This window comes from Mustela erminea, chromosome 9 (assembly GCF_009829155.1).
Source record: "Mustela erminea isolate mMusErm1 chromosome 9, mMusErm1.Pri, whole genome shotgun sequence".
Classification (NCBI taxonomy): Eukaryota; Metazoa; Chordata; class Mammalia; order Carnivora; family Mustelidae; genus Mustela; species Mustela erminea.
Window position 1 is genome coordinate 66946208 of NC_045622.1, and position 19321 is coordinate 66965528.

At 41.9% G+C, this 19321-nt stretch overlaps 1 protein-coding gene across 4 annotated transcripts in view; it reads left to right on the forward strand.

The window, feature by feature from the left end:
- LOC116600015 (F-actin-monooxygenase MICAL2) overlaps positions 1-19321 on the forward strand; it is a 212235-nt gene that overhangs the window by 180765 nt on the left and 12149 nt on the right. For all 4 annotated transcript variants that reach the window (XM_032359953.1, XM_032359954.1, XM_032359952.1 and 1 more), the window contains 2 exons: positions 3505-3597; positions 6574-6667. In XM_032359953.1, the coding sequence (XP_032215844.1) occupies positions 3505-3597; positions 6574-6667 (187 nt within the window). The remainder of the gene's footprint in view (positions 1-3504; positions 3598-6573; positions 6668-19321) is intronic.

A 19321-nucleotide genomic window follows, 5' to 3' on the forward strand; every position in this document is an offset into this window, starting at 1 on the left:
ATTTCCTGGGGTTTCTTTCCTGTCCCTCTCATCCCTTTCAGTGACCTTGAGTTAAGTCGGTATTCAAATGAATACACGCATTCATCAGTCATGCTAACAGCCATTCCAACACTCGAGAAGAAGAGAATGGAATAGCCCAAACACATCAAATAGCAAGACTGTGAGATCTAGGGCAAGCCTTGCAAGTAGCTCCTTGTCCTCCTGCTGGCCCAGAACAGAGCCTGTCAGCACTTAAACTTGCAGCGGGGAAAAGCTTGCCTGCTTCACCTGGTGTCTGACCACTCTTACAGGAAGGGAAGCTGGCCAAAAGTTATTTCTTTACTACTTCCCAAGGGCCCACCCTGAAGGAACAGGGGTTTTCTCCTCTCTTTACAGGTGTGTCCCCAGCCCCTTGGCACAGAGCTCACATCAGCTCAAATGAACCTTTGCGCAGGAAACTGGAGACAGGATGTGAACACTCCACCCCTTCCCTTCGCTTTGGTCCTCCCCACCCTCTCCACTCCCAAAGCCAGGCCTGGACCTGGGAAACTGGAGCAGGCACTCGTCCTGGGTCCTGCCAGATCTCTCCCTTTCTCTGTCCTTTGTCTCTTCCTTTGTCGCCCCGAGCCTCTCTCCTTGCCTCTCTCTGCTGTCATTGCCACTCGTGAGGATGTGAGGACCGTGCCCAGCTCATCATAAGACTAGATGAGCATTTGTGAACAAATCGTCCTTCTTTTCTATGTCAACATCTCTTAATAAAAGGCAATAGTGGCTTTCTTTCCTCCTCTACGTTCTGGTTTGCTAACTCTTGATAGAGCAGGAAATGTTTGGCAGTTCTGCTGCTTGAAGTATTAACATGGTGTGATGCTGTCAAGTCACCCCCCTTGAAATTATATTAAATGGTCTTAATTTAGGAGGAAACCTTGACATTTCTATAAGGCAGGGGTCCTTGATGTGCCTGCACAGTATTTGGCCTAGGAAAGGCCGTGTAGACCAGCTGAAAATGTGGTTGCCGTTTTCAGGCTACCTGGGCTTAACTCCTGGCCAATGACTAATTGTGCCATCTTGGGCAAGTTATTTTGGTCCAAGATTTGATTGCCTTATATTATTAATATAAGTTGAGGGATATATGAGCTAATACATGTGAAATAATCTGTGTAATATCTTCCATGTAGCACTCACGACGTGCTGGGATTTATTATATAAATTAATATAATGGAAGCTCAAGAGATATTTGTGATGGAGTTAGGCAGTCTTTGGGCAACAACCACCAGGGTTTCCACCATGCCCCTCTGCCTTAACCTTTCCAGAAAGCTCCTGGCTGTCTAATGGTGGGGTTCCATTCCTGCCCCCCCAAATGTCCCAGATCCTCTGTTCAGGGTGTTTGACAGTCAATCTAGAAGTTAGCTCCTAGAAATGAAGATGATATGATATGGAATAAGTTTCAGTTCTGAGAGCTAGAATTTCCTTTCAAGGATGAAAAAGGTCTTTGGGATTCTAGATACTAAGGAAAATTCTAGAAAAATGAAATTTCATCAAGATAAACCTTTTCACTGACGATCTGTAGATACTCTGAGGCCTCAGAGTTGGCTGATTGCTGAGGAACATGATAGTCTCCCCAACCATATCCACGGAATGGGTGACTAAATGACCAGGATCTGCGGGGCCCTGCAGCCCGAATGTGCTTTTCAGGCATAATCTCTGATCTCTGTCGTGGACCTGGATTCCTCTGGGCAGTATCTGGAATACGCCTGTTAGGTTCATTCTGCCCTTGTGGGTTTATACTCCCTTTAATGGGCAAACATCCAGTTCAATCACAGATACTGAATGCCCAGGCACCAGGCTAGCCGTAACAAAATTTTAATTTCATATCTATTTCTGCCAACATTAAAAAGAAATCTCTAGCATGCTCTAATCTTTATCTAATATGTTATCTAATATTATCTAATTATTATCTAATATTAATATAATTTTACATATCTAATATGTAGAAAGTGGATGAGTATGCTCCAAGAAGACAAACTGATAGTAAAACTAGCCTAAATTTAACATTTACTTTGTATACATAGGAGAGCAATATATATAGATATGTGTATCTATATATATATGTATGTGGGTATATATCATATATATGCACACGTATATGAAAAATAATTGATTTTAGGACATTATAATCATGCTAATTTATAATACGATGATCTAATAATCATGCCACTAATAATAATCATGATGAAAACTAATAAAAATCATGATATTTACGTATTTATCCCCTATCCTTTTCAAGTATTCTATGAAGGGAATGACCCACATTCTCTCAGTTAATTCTTTTTTTTTTTTTTTTTTAAAGATTTTATTTATTTATTTGACAGAGAGAGATCACAAGCAGACGGAGAGGCAGGCAGAGAGAGAGGAGGAAACAGGCTCCCTGCTGATTCTTACAACATCCCTACAAGATAGGCATTCAATCATTTTCATTGCTCTGAAGTTCAGAAAGTTGTGTGGCAGGCTGAAACTCACACAACTTGGCTGAGATTTGATGTCAGCTTTGCAAGGCACCAGGGCCCAGTGCTCCACCAGTATTTTCTGCTCTCTTTGCAACCAGAAGTGTCTCCTCTGCTTTCCAATATGTGGGTCTGGCCATACCATTTCTTCTTTCTCTGGTCTTCCAAACCTGGAAGTGATATTACCAAGATCCACATCTATTTTCAATATTCTATTCTATTTTCTATTTCACATTCTGTTTTCAATTTCTTTCTATTTTCTATTTCAAATAGATTTTGAGTGTTCTGGATTTATAAGCACAGGCATACACAAAATCCAGTGACATCAATGACATATTTGCACAAGCAAAATAAAGTAGGAAAGGGAGCAATCTTATGGCTACTTTAAGCCAAGAAACACTTATCTTAGAAATATTTAGACATATTCCTCTATTCCCAGATTTAATTAAGCAATGTAGACCTAACCTGAGGTTTAAAGTTGTTAAATGGTTTTCATGTTTGTGTGTGTGTGTGTGTGGGTGTTTATGTTTGAGTGTGTCTGTGTTTTCCTCTCAGGCTCATTCTTCTTGGTCCTTATGGTAACACCTGTGTAGAATATAATTTTTGTGTTATTCCTTTCCTCAACTGAACCAAGTCAATTCTCTATAAAGCCCTTCTACGTATCTACATAGACACCATTCCCAACCCCAAACATACACACCAGTTTCCCAATCGAGCATCTACAAGCCACATGTGGCCATTTAAATTTATCCTTGAATGCATGCAAGTGAAATTAAGTTTAAAATTCAGTTTCTTATTTATGCTAGCTCATTTCAAATGTCCAATAGCCACATGTGGCTAGGGGCTTGCATATTTTAGCACAGATTCAGAAATTTCCATCATCACCAGACATTGTATTGGATGTCATTGTTCTAGAAGCTAAGCAGTAGCTTGGCTGGAGCAAATAGAAGCCTGTGTCATTATTTGGCAGATTTTAATCCCATTTCTCTCACATCCATTTTTTCTTCTCTGTTGGTTTTTGTAGGAAAGGAAGACGCTCAGAAGAAGGAGGAAGCTGGAGAGGGCAACAAAACAATTGGTTAAGCAAGAAGAATTGAAAAGACTTCATAAAGCTCAGGTCAGAAAACAAACTTGACTTGGGTGATTGAGCCTGGGGTCAGGGACCTGGCAAATGGCTTGGAAAGCCCCTTGGAAGTCTCTGTTGTACTGAGGGAGATAGGTTGGGGGGAAGTTCAGCCTCTCTTCTCTGAATGACCAGATTCGTGGGCATCCTAAAGGCCCTGACTCAGTCCCTGGTGGGACCCTGGGGCCTGAGGAGCCCAGGTGTAGAGCTGGCCCACTCCCAATTGCCTTTCCATCTGAAAATGTGTGTTGTACAAAGTGAGCCTGGAATGACAGCCAACACAGGGCCATGGGAACCATCCCAAGCCCTGACTGCCACATTGGCAGTGGACTTGGTCTTGTCCTCCGCGAGGATACAACTTTCCCCTGACTTCCTGCCAGTGTCCCTGCTGAACTGACAGCTATTAGGAGCCCTCTCTATTCCAGGGTTCGTCACAAACCCAGGCATCTAGCAGTTCAATATACAGATTCCCGTCTTGGTTGTTAGCACTAACATTTCTGCCCCAGTGGGTCTGCCCTCATCTGTCACAAACAGGCAAAGGAAACAGAAAGTCAAAGGAAACATAAGCAGACTTAGCCCTGACAAACAGCGAGGTTTTAGGACAGAAGGACTTAGAGTGACCTCTCATATTCACTCAGTGTTCCTTACTGTTCCTTCCTGCAGTTGCCCCCTTTATTTGGCTATGTAGTTCCATTGAGGAAGGAAGCCTCTTAACCCAGCATCCTTTACCCTTCACAGCGACTGACAAGGGAGCCACCCCTTTCACCCAACAGACAGGGAAAATCCCCAGAAAGTCCCCTTGTCCCCTCTCAACTTCTGAAACAGCTTTCCTTGAAACATTGTAACACGGCCTTGTGAGGAGCTGTCTTCATGCTGTGGCTTGGCAGACTGGCGCTCCCCCTCCTTACCTGCTCCCTCTGGACTGCAGGTGGTGATGAGAACCACCACAGCCTTTGGGAGCCTCAACTGCTAGTGCTCACAGCAGCCCCTTCTAGTCTTCAAGATTTTCATCCTTGGCTTCCAAAGAACAGCCGCTCTATTAGTCTGCTCAGCTGCCGTAACAAGAGAGCACAGAATATGTGGCTTAAACAACAGGAATTTGTTTCTCATAGTTCTGGAGGCTGGAAACCCAAGATCAAAGTGCCTTCAGGACTGGGCTCTGGTGAAGCCTCTCTTCCTGGCCTGTAGACACTGCCTTCTTTCTGGGCCCAGCTGGAGAGAGAGATGTCTCTCATGTCACTTCATCTTCCCATCAGGTCTTCAGTCCTGTGGCATTGGGGGCCCGCCCCAATGATCTTGCGTAACCTTAATTACTTCCTTAAAAGCCCTGTCTCCAAATACAGTCACACTGGGGGGTTAGGGCTCCACTATATGAATGGGGGGGAGGGGCACGAAACAGTTCAGTCTGTAATCACCATATAGCCATAAATGCATGATAGTCGGTCATAAAGTCATTTAAGTGTTTCCCTTCCAAGAGTGATTCTATGTCATCCCATCAAGAGATGGATTCATAACAGCAGAATTGTCTTTAAAAGAGAGACAGAGGGCACGAAAGTTATACAGAATTCCCGTCAATTTCAGATTTTACATTAAACCCTGGGATGTGAACCCCCTTAGCTGGGAGGAGGAGGGCCAGGGGGCCCCTCAGGCCTGACCCCCACTTGCTTGTCTTTATGGGGTTGGAGGTACTTCGGTGACTGTCCTCCGAATCCAGGGGAGACCGAGAAGATGTGCAGTTGAGGAGGAGCGGGGGTGGGACGGCTGCCAGGAGGTGAAGGAGGGACAGCACATTCTACCTGCCCAGACAGCTGCCGGCTCCTTCTGTGTCCCTGTTCGGCCAGGTGCCAAGTCTGTTGTGCCATGAGATCTGCCTTCTGGCAGCATGTTGTTTGAAACTGGAGGAAACCGATGGGGCACAGAATGTACATGGGAAAGTCTTTCCCCTCATTTTCCTTCCTAACACCGACAAGAGAGAACTAGCCGGTAGGGAAACTGGGAATGTAAATGCAAACCCAAACCCAAGTTTGACTGGTACCAACAGTGAGTCTACGGAGGGTGTGAGGCTGTCCCTCACTGGGTCTTGTGTTCATCATCTGCTACTAACAGCCGCTGCACACTTGCCCATTAAGAGGCCCCTGGGCGTCAGCCCCCTGGTACAGTGAAAGAAGAGGGACCATCTATAGCTGAGGACGGGAGCTGGACACGCCGAGCAAGGTGCACCAAGCCTGGGAGTTGGCCTGGGGTCTCCTGCTCCAGACCAGCTTCTCAGGAGGTATCTGCTGGCTCTTCTTGGCAGAATGGAATGCGACCATGCTCCGTGTTTACCCCCAGAACCGCGTCCTCTGAGTAGTTGCTGCCTGTCTGCGTATGCTTTGTCCATTGTCAGAGGCAAAGGCGCGGAAGGGTCTGGGAGCCATGAGGACCACCCATCTAGCCCAGCATCCTCTGCCTAAGGGCACATCTGTGTGGTTGGCCTGGTCAAGGACGACCATTCTCACGTCTCCATGGGGGCAGATGGAGCTTTTAGACAGACTCCTTGCTTTATGTCGTCACACTATAGAAGGGAGACGTCAAGATCTTGTTATTTGGGGGGACACCTGGGTGGCTCAGTGGGTTAAAACCTCTGCCTTCGGCTCAGGTCATGATCCCAGGGTCCTGGGATCAAGCCCCACTTCAGGCTCTTTGCTCACCAGGGAGCCTGCTTCCCCATCTCTCTCTCTGCCTGCCTCTCTGCCTACTTGGGATCTCTGTCTGTCAAATAAATAAATAGAATCTTAAAAAAAAAAAAAGATCTCGTTATTTGGGAATTCAGAGGTCCTTACCCAAGGAGGGACATCATAATAACAGGGCCTCTTTTTCTTAAAAAGTAAGTAGCAGGCTGAGCGCCCCCCCCCACCCCACCCCCCCCCCCCCCCGCCACGTGACTGCACCTTCAGAGTCCCTGTGTGACACACAATCCTGGCTTTGCAGGCCATCCAGAGGCAGCTGGAGGAGGTCGAGGAGCGCCAGAGGGCTTCAGAGATCCAAGGCGTGAGGCTGGAGAAGGCGCTGAGAGGGGAAGCAGGTAGGCAGCCCTGGAGAGGTGGGTGTGGGCCCACGTCCATGGTCTGAGAATAGTGCCGGTATAGCCATGCCGTCACCCCATGGAACCATTAATGCAGACATGCATCACTGGTTTCCAATATCAAACTGACGGTCCCAGTGGAAATTCCTAGGGTCCTACCAACCTGTGGGCCTTGTACCTGGGTTTCCAGCCTGACCATCTCATCTCTATGTGAATGTTCTTTGCAATCCACGGGTGATGAGAAATTCAGAAGAACCACTGGGGTGTTCAGACAACATTGGAAGTGAATCAGAACCCAGACTTGGACTCAAAGTCCTCATTTCTTCCTTTTCTAGCCATGTCCATTGGGCCAATTGCGTCCTAGACCTTTACAAACTTTCATTTTCTCCTCTAAAATGGGGATATTTGTGGTTTCCTTTAGAACTGATATAAGGTTTAAAGAAGATGTTATATATCTATATCTATATAAAATAAAGAAAATCAATTAGTGTCTTGTCTGGTACAAGAAATGGTAAGTGTTCCACCAATAGCTTCAGACTCTTGGATCCAAACAGAATTACTCTGGTGAAGACCTACGATGTGGGAGACATGAAGACAATGGGTCTATAAGGATGAGCACAGCCCAGTTTCTGCCTTTGAGAGGTCCATGGTCCACTGAAGGATGTGGACATGTAAATAAACAGACTGTACCACAGAAGGACAGGGGTAGGGATAGGAACAGCATTCGGGGAGGGGGACATGGGAACATAGTCGCGAGTTTTCTCACTGAACTTGGGGAGAAGGGTGCTCTGGCTAAGCACCTGGAAGGGGTGATCCATGGCGATGGAAACCACAGGAAGGATAGGAATTCACCTCTTCACTAGGAGGTGAGGAGATTGTTCTGGAAGAGGGAATGGCACCGGCAAAGTCCAGATGGGAAAAGACATGAAGTGCCTCAGTGAGCAAGGAGCCTGCCAAGGATTCTGAGGTGAGGGATGACTTAAAGAAGCCTACATTTTGGGAAACTGCCCCAGCACTAATTCACGTCTAGTGAATTGGAGTGACGCTTACAGTTAGTGGGGGTGGAGTGGCATTGTCTCTTTAGTTTTCGAATGTGATGTCTTTAGCCTTCTGTGTTTTGGATATCACATGTGAAAAACTAGACCCTGAAAACATCTCCATGTGCTATTGCATAAGCAACATGGTACTTGTTCAACAACGTAGCGGAAGGTTGGGATTTCAGTTCTCTTAAAAGTTCAGTTATTTGAGAGTGATGGCACCAATAGGGGCAGACCTGGATTTTGTGAGGCCTGAAATTTGTACAAAGTCCCATGGGCAAAATTGGGAGGGTTGCTCCCGGAGCCTTGTGAGGTCTCAACCAAGTGAGGGGCCCCGCGGTGTGGGCTTCTGTAGCTGCATGGTTTGCTTGTTTCTGAGTGGCAGGGACATGCTGGGGTCTGACTTTCTCCCTCTGAGCCACGATTCTGGTTTGTAAGGTGGGAGTGATCAGCATACCTATGTCTTTGATTTGTGGTAAGGATTGGCTAAAATGGTTTATGTGGAAGTCCTAGCATAGCCTCTGGCATGGGATAGATGATTAGTATTTGTTTCTTTCTTTCTTTCTTTTTTTTTTTTAAGATTCTATTTATTTATTTGAGAAAGAGAATGAGAGCACGAGTGAGGGAGGAACGGAAGGAGAAGCAGACTCCCCACTGAGCAGGGAGCCCAATGAGGGACTCGATCCCAGGACCCTGACATCATGACCCGAGCTGAAGGCAGACACTTAGCCACCCAGGCGCCTCTGTTCCTTTTCTTACTAAAATACACTGTGCATTTCCTGGCAAAGATTACCCAAATCCACCTATCAGGAGTAGACTTCATGACAAAAATAATAACTGTTTCTTGCCTGGAGTGAAGGTCCCTGCCTACCTCTACAGCTGTTGCTGGGACATTCCGTACAAGTAACTGCCCTTGTTGGCTGCACAGCCAGATTCCCCATCAAGAAGGCTCTGCTCTGGTGTCTGGGAATCCACAGGGTTCAGTGAGAGCCTTAGACATGGAAAGAATAAGCCAGCAAAGCTGGGGCATATTTCAGTTTGCGGGGGAGGCAGGATGGTGTGCTGGGGAAAGGTGGCCAAGAGCCCTGTGTGCAAATTCTGCCCCATTGCATTTAGGCTGCGTGACCCTGGGAGAATTGCTTCGCCTCTCGGGCTGCAGATTCCATACGTGAGAAATGGAGCTAATAACCCTCACATTACGGGGTCATTTTGAGAATTAAGGGCATTGGTGGGCAGAATGCCTCTCAAGAGTGTCTGCCACGTTGCAGACATTCAACAAATGCCACCGATACCCATTTTTTTACGAAGTACTCTTAAATATCCGCACGCACATGCACTGTAATTTGACTCGCTAATCTTTACCGCTTAAAATTTAAATTCTAGACACGAGATTTTTCAAGCTTCTGAAAATCTCCCTCTTCCCCAAGTGTACAGAAAGGATATTTTGAATTATCAGCTGAAGAAAGCCAGCTTCCGTTTTCACAGGTGTGTCGACCCAGCCAGAAGATGGATTCCCTTCATTCCCGTTACATCCTTAGTAATTTAATTCCCCTGTTCAGCTTATGGGCCTTTTCCTCCCTTGATTGTCCTTGTGCGGGTGACAGATGCAGATCAACGCGGGGCTGGAGCCTGGAAGAGTCGAGTCAAGGAGAGCGGCCCCGAAGGAAACCAAACGGAAGATGTGCAAACCAGGCATCGAAATTAATACACTCCAACTTGTAATAACATTTGTGCAATAATAATATTCCTTTGCAGTTTAATATTCTATTCAGCCCCTTTAAAAGATTGCCCTGGTGCTTAATGAATGACCAATGCTTATTAGGTTAAGTTGTATTTGAGCTGGCCTGTGCTGCTCTGGTTCAAGTGATTTAATGGGAATTATTTAATAGGTATTATTAGGATAATTAGAAAATGATCACAGTTAGGCAATAATATTGAGCTATAAAGGTTGTGAATAACCAAATTTAGAGACAGGCCTGAAAACATGAGTAGTCTGTGACAGTTATGCAAGGCTCCTCTAATAATTACGTGCGCCAGCCTGAAAGGCTCTTTTGTTCCTAGGAGTTATTCATTAGGCGGGCATTGAATTAGAGGAACATGCGGGGGTGCAGGACGGAGGGCAATGATGGCTGATGAGCAGAATGAAGCTTTGATGAGCTCCTAATTGTCGTGACAACAATTCCTTCTTTCTTTCTTCCCAACAGTCAGAAATAAACTCCCCCACCCCCAGGAAGGGTTGTTCCCCCATTTTATCATGGAAAGGGAAACAAAGAAAAACAAAAATCCAACCACCCACCCTGGATGATAAGTCATGATGTCCTGTGGGGTGGGTGTTGGGAGGCAGGGAGAAGTGTCACGGATGGATGATGTCCTTGGAAAAGGGAATGGATTCCCTTGGTGCTCCTAGCTGCCCAGAGTGATGGTCCAGGATGTGCAGGAGCATGATTGCCCCCAGGCCCCACCCTCTAGGAGGAAAACAAGCCACGCTTTGCCAGCCACTTAGACCCTTCTTGGTCAAGGGTGCTGTTACCCACTGCTTTGTTATCGATATCAATGTGGTGGCCAGTGTTAAGTGCTAGGGCCATGGAATTCGCCAGTTTTGCAGGAGACCACCATCCAAATTTAGATGGTGTGGATCACAGAATCTGCGATTTCTTTCAATACATGGAAGCAGGTGAAATCTCTTGGAAACTGAGAGCAACTTAGAAGGAGAAAAGATTTGTCCCTAAGGGAGGTATATGGGAATTACTTCTCCCTTATAGCTCTACCAACTCTGGGGGAAGGTTTAGCAGCTGGTTGTCTGCATTGAGCTTGTTGTTTGTTTGGAAGGTTTGCTAAGAGCCAGATGGCTTCTCCTTCGCAAAAATGGAGTTTACAAAGAAATAGCAGATGTGTGAGGCTGCCGGTAGGTGGCAGCAGGGGCACATGTTATGCTGAGAGAAATTGCAGTGCTAAACTAGTCAGGAAGAGGGAAGTAGTTTGGCTTACACTCTGTGGTTTCCATCTTGATGGCTGCTGAGGAGCAGAAGAAATGATACTTTCCTTGGTAATGTAACAATGAGGTGTCCTGAAAAGAACGCAGGTACTGGAATCAGGCACTTGTGAGTTTGAGTCCCAACACCATTCATAGAAAATGGCCAGGAGTAAAAAGATTCCAAAAATGATGGCTCAGCAAGCCAGGAATTTAGATGGGTTTGCTGAAACGCTGAAAGTAAACAGTGAAATTCAGTGCATTAGAGCATGGGAGTGTTTTACTCACTTCCCAGAAAGCAGAGGGAACACAGCATGGTACAAGTTGTCCTCTACTTGAGTGTGGCCATGTGACCTGGTGGGCCCAGATAGCAGCTGTGCACACGGTGGATGGTGCCACAGCTCAGGAGCTCAGGCCAGGGCACTCAGCAGCCTTTATAGCAAGCACTGAACAAGTCAGCCCCTACCCAGGAACCAGGTAGCTGTACACTAGTCACCCTGTGGGATCCTGACCTCCTTCTCAGAATTATCTCCTTGGGTGGTTGCAGGAGTGGCTTGGGGCTGGAGGACGGTAGGGACTTGCCGTTTGGCACACTCAGCAGAGACGTGCAGAGAGGCTCAGGGTCTACTGCAGATTGCTTTACTCGACAAATAGGAATTATCCTTTGATTGTGTGTTCCCCTTGGATTCAGCCTCCATGACCACCTTGTAGAAAGTCAGGGGCCTCACAACAAAGATAGGCCCTGTGAGGGTGACCCCGAGATTCTTTTCCTGAGGAAGAAACCTCGAGTCCTCTCCACTGTGTGGATTCCAGGCACATTAAGGTTATCTGCCCTAAAGGATTTCTTTACACAAAAAAACCACCATGACAACAGCAAGATGTGCATTTTATATCACAAGTTAGTACATATAAATACATAATTGAATACAATTCATCAAGAAATAACATTGAATTTTGCTACATGTAAATGACTAGTGCTTTCCAGTCTGTCTTATTTTTAGTGCTTGTGGTAGCCCATTAAGTTAACTTTGCAACCCTCAGGTTTAAAAAACATGATCATAATAATCTTTACCTGGAAAAATATTTGAAACTACATTACCAAGTGGCTGACTCAGCCGGAAATATAGAATGCAGTTCCCAAGAAGCCCAGAGCAGCAGAATGGTAGACTAGACGCTCTAACAGCCTATTCCCCACAAGTCTACTTTCTGAAATACCACTGGCTCCCAAGTTAGCGAGGTAAACCTCTTAGGGCCAAGAAGAAGGAAGAGAAGAAGACAAGTGTGCTGAAACTTCCACATGCCAGGAAGGAAGCAAGCATAAAAAAGAAATCCAGGGTTGCCTTAAGGATAAATATCAGTGGTTTTAGAGTTTAAGCCTTGGGACTAACAAAAAGGAGCAACACTAACCTCGGGAGTCCACACCACACCAGTTCTTCCAGCTCCCTGAACAGCAAGTACAGATCCTCTGTGAAAGAAACCACGCTTAAGTTAATGCACTCGGGATTCAGACAAATTAAGTTCAATAAACTGTGAGATGATAATAATAAATAATCCTACAAAACACAAGGAAGTGAGCCACTAAGAATGGCCAAAACCACAAATTTAAATGGCCAAGAACTTCAACTTCTATAAATTGTTACCGAATATATTATGTCCTTGTGACAAACGTTTGCAGAAATAGATGACATAGAAAAATGAGCAAGCAGAAAAAAACCACTACAGAAGTTGACAGGCAACACCACCTTTGCCTTGACCAGCCGTAACCACAGTCAAATGTAATATCGTGAGCTTCCTGCTGTGATGGACCAAGAAAGACACAGCATCCCATACGTGGCAGAAATACTTAGCCTGAATTTTACCTCAAGGATATAATCAGACAATTGCAAACTAAGAGACAGTCTGCAAAATAACTCACAAATGTCAATGCTATACAAAAACAAAAGGCGGAGGGCTATCGAGGAACTGTTCTAGATGAGACTAGAAGACCAAAGAAACATAACAATTAAATAAAATGCTTGATCCTTTAGGTTTAAGTTTTTCTGAGTAAAAAGTTGAGAAAATGACCAGATATTTTTTTAAGTATTTTTAAAAAATTAATGGAGAGTCTGAAAATGAAAAATATATTCATTGAAATTAAAATCTCATTGAATGTATTGCACAGCAGCTTGGACACAGCTGTAGAGAGAATGAGTAAATTGGACAGTATATCTGAGGAAATGAACCAGACCGCAGCGCAGAGAGAGAGAAGGGGATGGAAAATATGGAAGTGTGGTTTGTGGATGGATGTAGAAGATGAAACAAGAAGGTGTGGTGCATGTTCAATCAGAGTCCTAGAAGGAGAGAATAGAGAAAATTAAGGTCATGTATTATTTGAAGAGATAATGGATGAAACATGACAACGAGGCATTTATAAATGTTAGCTTCCTTCTTCTGCAAGTGGGTGAAAGACAAAAACCTATAGAGACAGAGGTTCTGGGACACAGAAATCAGGGTGAATTTGAAATACATCCATACGTACCTTGGCACAATAAGGGAAAATGTAGAACATCAAGGGCAGAGATTATCTTTAAGTAGATAAAGAGTAAAGATAAATCATCTCAAAAGGGAACAAAAGTTTTACTAACTGCCCTTTTCTCAACAGCCATAATGGGCATTACAAGACAGTGGAGTAAAAGGGTCAAACAGCTAAAAACAAAACAGAACAAAAACCCAACTCTCAAGCTAGAACAGTATAACAGAAAAATTGTATTTCAAGAACAAGTATACAATAAATAAATGTTCATTTTTTTTTCTCAAATAGAGTTAACTATGTATAAACAAAATTCTAGACAATATACTTTAAGGAGAAAAGGATATATGCAGAAGGATGGTCTGATATATGAAAGAAGAAATAGTGAATAAAAAAATAATAATTTGATGTAAGTAAATCAAATAAACATTGTTGATATAAAATAATATGGATTTTTAAAACAGAACTGAAGTACTGGATACAAGGTACAAGTTTGGAGTTGAATGATTGGAAGTAAAGTGTCCCAGGACCCTTATATTGTTTAAAAGAAGGCTCAGACAGTGTCAACTTTGTTAAGATATTAAAAATACCTTTTCAAATCTTAAATGTAGACACTGAAACAATGGAAATAAAATTAGTAACTTCCAAATCTGTTGGAGGAAACAAAGGGAGAAGAAATTTTTAAAAATAATAATCAGCCAAACAAAAATCCCCACTCAATTCCAAATAAAAACAGAAGAGCATTTTAGAAAGACAAAAAGATAGCACAAAGTAAGACATAGAAGGAACTCCAAATATCTCAGTAATCATAATGAAAGTTAATGAACAAGACAACTGTATGCTGTTTAGCAAATCCATATAAAATATAAATACACAACAAGTATACTAACTAAACACAGCTGGGGGTAGTATGTGTTTAAAATTCTCCATGACAAAAATATTTAAGAAATGAGAAAAAAAATCTGGAGGTAATTACATTAAAAGCAGATAAAATAGCCTTTAATACCAAAATGATGATTAGAAATAAACAGGAATAAAATTACTACATAATTTTTATTTTTTAAAAAAGATTTTGTTTATCCATTCACTTGAGAGTGAGAGAGAAAGCACAAGTCATGGGAAGGGGCAGAGGGAGAGGGACAAGCAGACTTTGTGCTTGTCCTTCTCCCTCTGTCCAGAGGGGCTCCCAGCACTGAGCCTGATGTGGGACTTGATCCCTGGACCCTAATCAGGAGCTGAGTGAAACCAAGAGTTAGAAACTCAACCAACTGAGCCACCCAGGTGCCCCATATTATTACATAAGTCTTAAATGATCAACTCACCAGGAAGATATCACAGTTTTAAATGCGTATATATTGGCAATAATACGCTCATAATATATACAACAACAAAAAAAGATAAACTACAGGGAGAATTTCTACTACTGCAGCAGGAGATTTTAGAATATCTGCCAATGGCAGTCAAGCAGACCAAACAAAGGTGTAAATGTGAACAATGCAACTAATAACCTTAATTTAAAAGACATTTATAAATTCCTCTACCACCAACATAGAGAACATATATTCTTCTCAAGTTCACATGGTGATTTATAAAAATTAACCATATTAGTTCGTAAAATAAATCTCAGAGAACTTAAATTACACAGACCACATCCGATAGTACCATGTACTTACCATGTACTTAACTTAGAAGTGAGAAGCCAAGAGATAATTTCTAAAACCATGCATTTGGGAAGTTAAAAGATAGATTTCTCAGGGTGCCTGGGTGGCTCAGTGGGTTAAGCCTCTACCTTCAGCTCAGGTCATGATCTCAGGGTCCTGGGATCGAGCCCCGTATCGGGCTCTCTGCTTAGCGGGGAGCCTGCTTCCCCCTCTCTCTCTGCCTTCTTCTCTGCCTACTTGTGATCTCTCTCTTTCTCTGTCAAATAAATAAATAAATAAATAACTTTTTTAAAAAGATACATTTCTCATGGATCAAAGAAAAAATCAAATTTCTAAAAATACTTGGAAATTTAAAGTATTCCAAATATTTAAATATATAAAAAAATATAATACATAAAAGTATATATATTTAAATATCTAAATATATTTAAAATATACCAAAATATACCTTTACATACAGGAGAACAGTCAATCAAAACTCAGGGGATATAGTGAAAACTCTATTGAGAGGTATTGCCCTAAATACTTTTATTAGAAAAGAAGAAAGTCTGAAAGTTAATGAGCTAAGCCTCCAATTTAGTTTAGAAAAAGCAAAAACAAAATAAACCTAAGCAAGAAGATAATAAGCAGAAGGAAATGAAATAGAGTCATTCATTGTAAAAGGGAGAAGACCAAGCAAGCCAAATGTTGGTTCTTTGAAAAGACTAATAAAAGACTAAAAGCAGCCCTCTTAAACTGATTTTTAAAAAGAAAACAGAATACTGAAATAAACAGATTAGGATTGAAAAGGGCAGACATAACCATAGATATGGCAGACACAAAAAAATAAAAGAATATAAATGAATATTTAATGCAATTAATTTTAAAATTTGGCAAACTAAGGGTGATTTAAAAATCACCATATTAACAAATGAAAGGGGAAAATCACATGGTCTTTTCAATATAAGAAGAAAATATCATTTGACAAAATTCAACACTCATTTGGGACAAAAACTTTTAGCAAAAAAGGAATTAGAACAGGGTAAATGTTTTTAGTTTGAAAGGTATCTTTGAAAATGTTATAGCAAACATCACGGTTAAATGGTGAAATATTAGAAGCGTTTCTTTAAAAATCAGAAATAAGAGAAGAATGACTACCTCTTCTAGTCAACATTGCACAGGAGATGATAGTCAGTACAGTAAGACAAGGGGAAAATGGCTTAAGGTTTGGAAAGGAAGAAGCAAATTTTGTTGCTTCCAGATAATAGAATTATCCACATGAGAAGCACCCCAAAATGGACAAATAAATTATTAAATGTAAGAAGAGCCTGTATGACTGTTATGGGATATAAGCTTAAAATAGAAAAAGCAATTGGATTTCTAGATCTCAGCATAAAGCAATTAAAAAATGAAAGAGCAAAGATGTCACTTGCATTAGCATAAAAACATATGGTACCTAGGGAAAAAATGAAACAAAAAATGTACAGAACCTTTATGAAGCCAATTTTAATGCTTCACTGAAAGCCACCAAAAGATTCAAACATAATCTCACATGTACAAAAACCTGGTATAAGCCTGCAGTAGCACTGCAGATCACAGGAAATGAGTGATTCTGGGACAAGTGGTTTTCAACAGAGGAAAGAGATGAAATTGAGCCTTACATCACACAAACAAATCAGTTTCATAAGGATGAAAGATTTAATATGAAAAATGAAACTTGAAAAGTTAGAAAGAATCTTTTTAACCTCAAGCTGGTAGTCTGTAGACACTATGAAGGAAAAGAGAAGATAAGCCGCTACTTCAAAAACTACATCTGCAACAAATATAAACAAAAAAGAATCAGTGTTCTAGCCTATGTAAAGAACTCTTGGAAATCAATAAGAAATAGAGAAGCAAATATTTGCCTGTATAAAAATAGGCAAATAATTTGCAATGACATGGATGGAACCAGAGGGTATTTTGCTAAGTGAAATAAGTCAATCAGAGAAAAACAATTATCATACGATTTCATTCATGTGTAGAATTTAAGAAACAAAACAGAGAATAATAGGGGAAAAGAGAAAAAGATAAAACAAGATGAAACCAGAGAGGGAGACAAACCATAAGAGACTCTTAATCTCAGGAAACAAACTGAAGGTTGCTGGGGGGGGCGGTTGGTGGTGAGAGGATGAAGTAACTGGGTGATAGACATTAAGGAGGGCACGCGATGTACTGAGCACTGGTATTATGTAAGACGGATGGGTCACTAACCTCTACCTCTGAAACCAATAATAACACTATGTGTTAATTAATTGGATTTAAATTAAAAAAATAAAGTAGGCAAATAATAAAAATATATATATCACAGAAAGAATACTCATTAGTAACTAGGAAAATGCAAATGAAGACTACAATGAGAAACTATTTTAAACTATTAAATTAGCAAAATTTAAAAACCTTTATAGCACTAAGGATGTGGCAAGGATAAGAAGCCAACAGAGCTTTTTATTCAATGTTAGTGGGAGTAAAAACAGTCATAGCTCTTTGGAAAACACTTCGGTTTTCTGCTGTGAAACTGACCGACCCTTTGCATACCATACTATTCAAGAAGTTCATTTGCAAGTGTATATTGCAGAGCAGAACGTGAAGAGCAACTTAGATCTCCATCAACAGGGAAACAGATCAATTGCGGGTTCAAAGATATCCCCCAAAGTGATTTTGACTGTTGAGGAAAGGAAGACTCCAAAAAACAAACAAACAAAGAAAAAACTATTGTAAATTATTTCATGGGAAAAAAAGAAAATTGGATGGAACAATACAGTTCAGCTTGTGTCTGTTGAGTATAGTAGCATAAGTAGAAATCAGTGCGGCTAGGCAGTTCTCTCTTGGACCACGTTTTAGAAGGACACATAAGAGAGATTAAGGAGACATGTAATGCAGGGTAAAAGTCTGGCTTGAACCTGTGGGTATAATGCAGCAAAGAGGCCGAATCTGGAATTTAAAAAAAAAAAAAAAAGCAAAAAACCCCCAAAAACAAATAAACAACAAAAAACTCTAAAGATAGCAAAATAGTGCCTTTAAAGCTGTTTCTTTTGGATCGACAACAAGGAAAGGAGAGGCCCAGTGCTGAGGCAGATGGTGTAATGTTACATGATGAAAAAAGACAGAATTTCCAACTCTCAGCTTTTATGTTTTCTTTATCAAGGAAAATGGTTCTCAATCTAGAAATGTTAAACACATCTAGAAGAGGGAATTGAAACTGCATGAGAAATCTAGATGAGAAAAATGAGACAGCAATGAATTCAGGTTTGTAAGCCCAGGTGAGAGATAGTATATAGACTAGTGTCTTGGGTGTGGCATTACTCAGAATTGGTTGAATGAACCAAATTAACCTCCTGGTGTTTGAAATATTGGGTAGATGTAAACTCCGTCTTTGGAAACCCATGGAGAATTCCAGAATCAAAGACTGAATGCTAGTATATTTTCTATGTTTCACATCACATGGGAAAGAAATAGGAATTCTGATCCTGGTCAAAATTCTAGAAAGCATTATGAAAGAAATTGTGAATATTTAGAAAGAAATTTAGAGATTATTAGGAACCACTGGTGTTTACTGAGAAGCTGTGAAAACAAATGTCATTTCCTTTTCTGGGTGGAGTTGTGTGGTTTGTAGTGCCAGTGGACATGGCAGACATTGTGAAGCTTGATTTCAGGAAATTAGTTTACCAAAGTTTCCTGTAACAGCCTCATGGACAAAATATAGACATGTGTGCTGGATGATCGGGTGTATTCACAGTGTGTAGAACAGCCTCACCCAAAGCCTGAGAAGGGTCCCTAATGATGGGCCAGATGGCTCTGTTCTTGGTCCAGTCCCATCTGACATTTTGTTTTTCAATATTGCATAAAGGCCCAAGATGCCCATTTATCAATTCTGCAGAAATCCCAAAGCAAGGACTGTGTCAGCTAGATAAAATATTCCAAAGATTCCCCTATGACGGAACAGAATAAACAAGATGATATTTCACAAGATACAGAAAGTCTTGAATCAGGTGAAAGAAAAGATCAGTTGTAGAAATAGAACCCGGAGTCATCAGACTTCACCACTGCCGGTGTGGAAAGACCACCTTCACGTGCAAGGTAGTAGGAGCCCAGTGAAGACACAGGGCAGCTAAGACACCTCTGTAGCCTCACGGCAGGTCTCTCCACTGTGAGCTGTTGATACTCTGTTTGATTCAGACTTGCTTTCAGTTGCATCCTGAAAAATGACTGTTACCATAATTATTGAGCTTAAACCACATGCCATTGCCAGGGCTGGGTTAAGGTCTTCGTGTGCACAGTCAATCCCACTACATTTCTGTAACAGATAAAAAAAGGTGGAGGCTCAGGGAGGCTATGCAAACTGTTCAAGCCCACGTGGTGGGGGGTGGAAGCGTGCAAGTTGGGTCCCAAGTCTGAGTTTAAAGTAACTTCTATGTTGTATATGATCTCTGGTCTATATACTTTATTCTTTCATTCCCT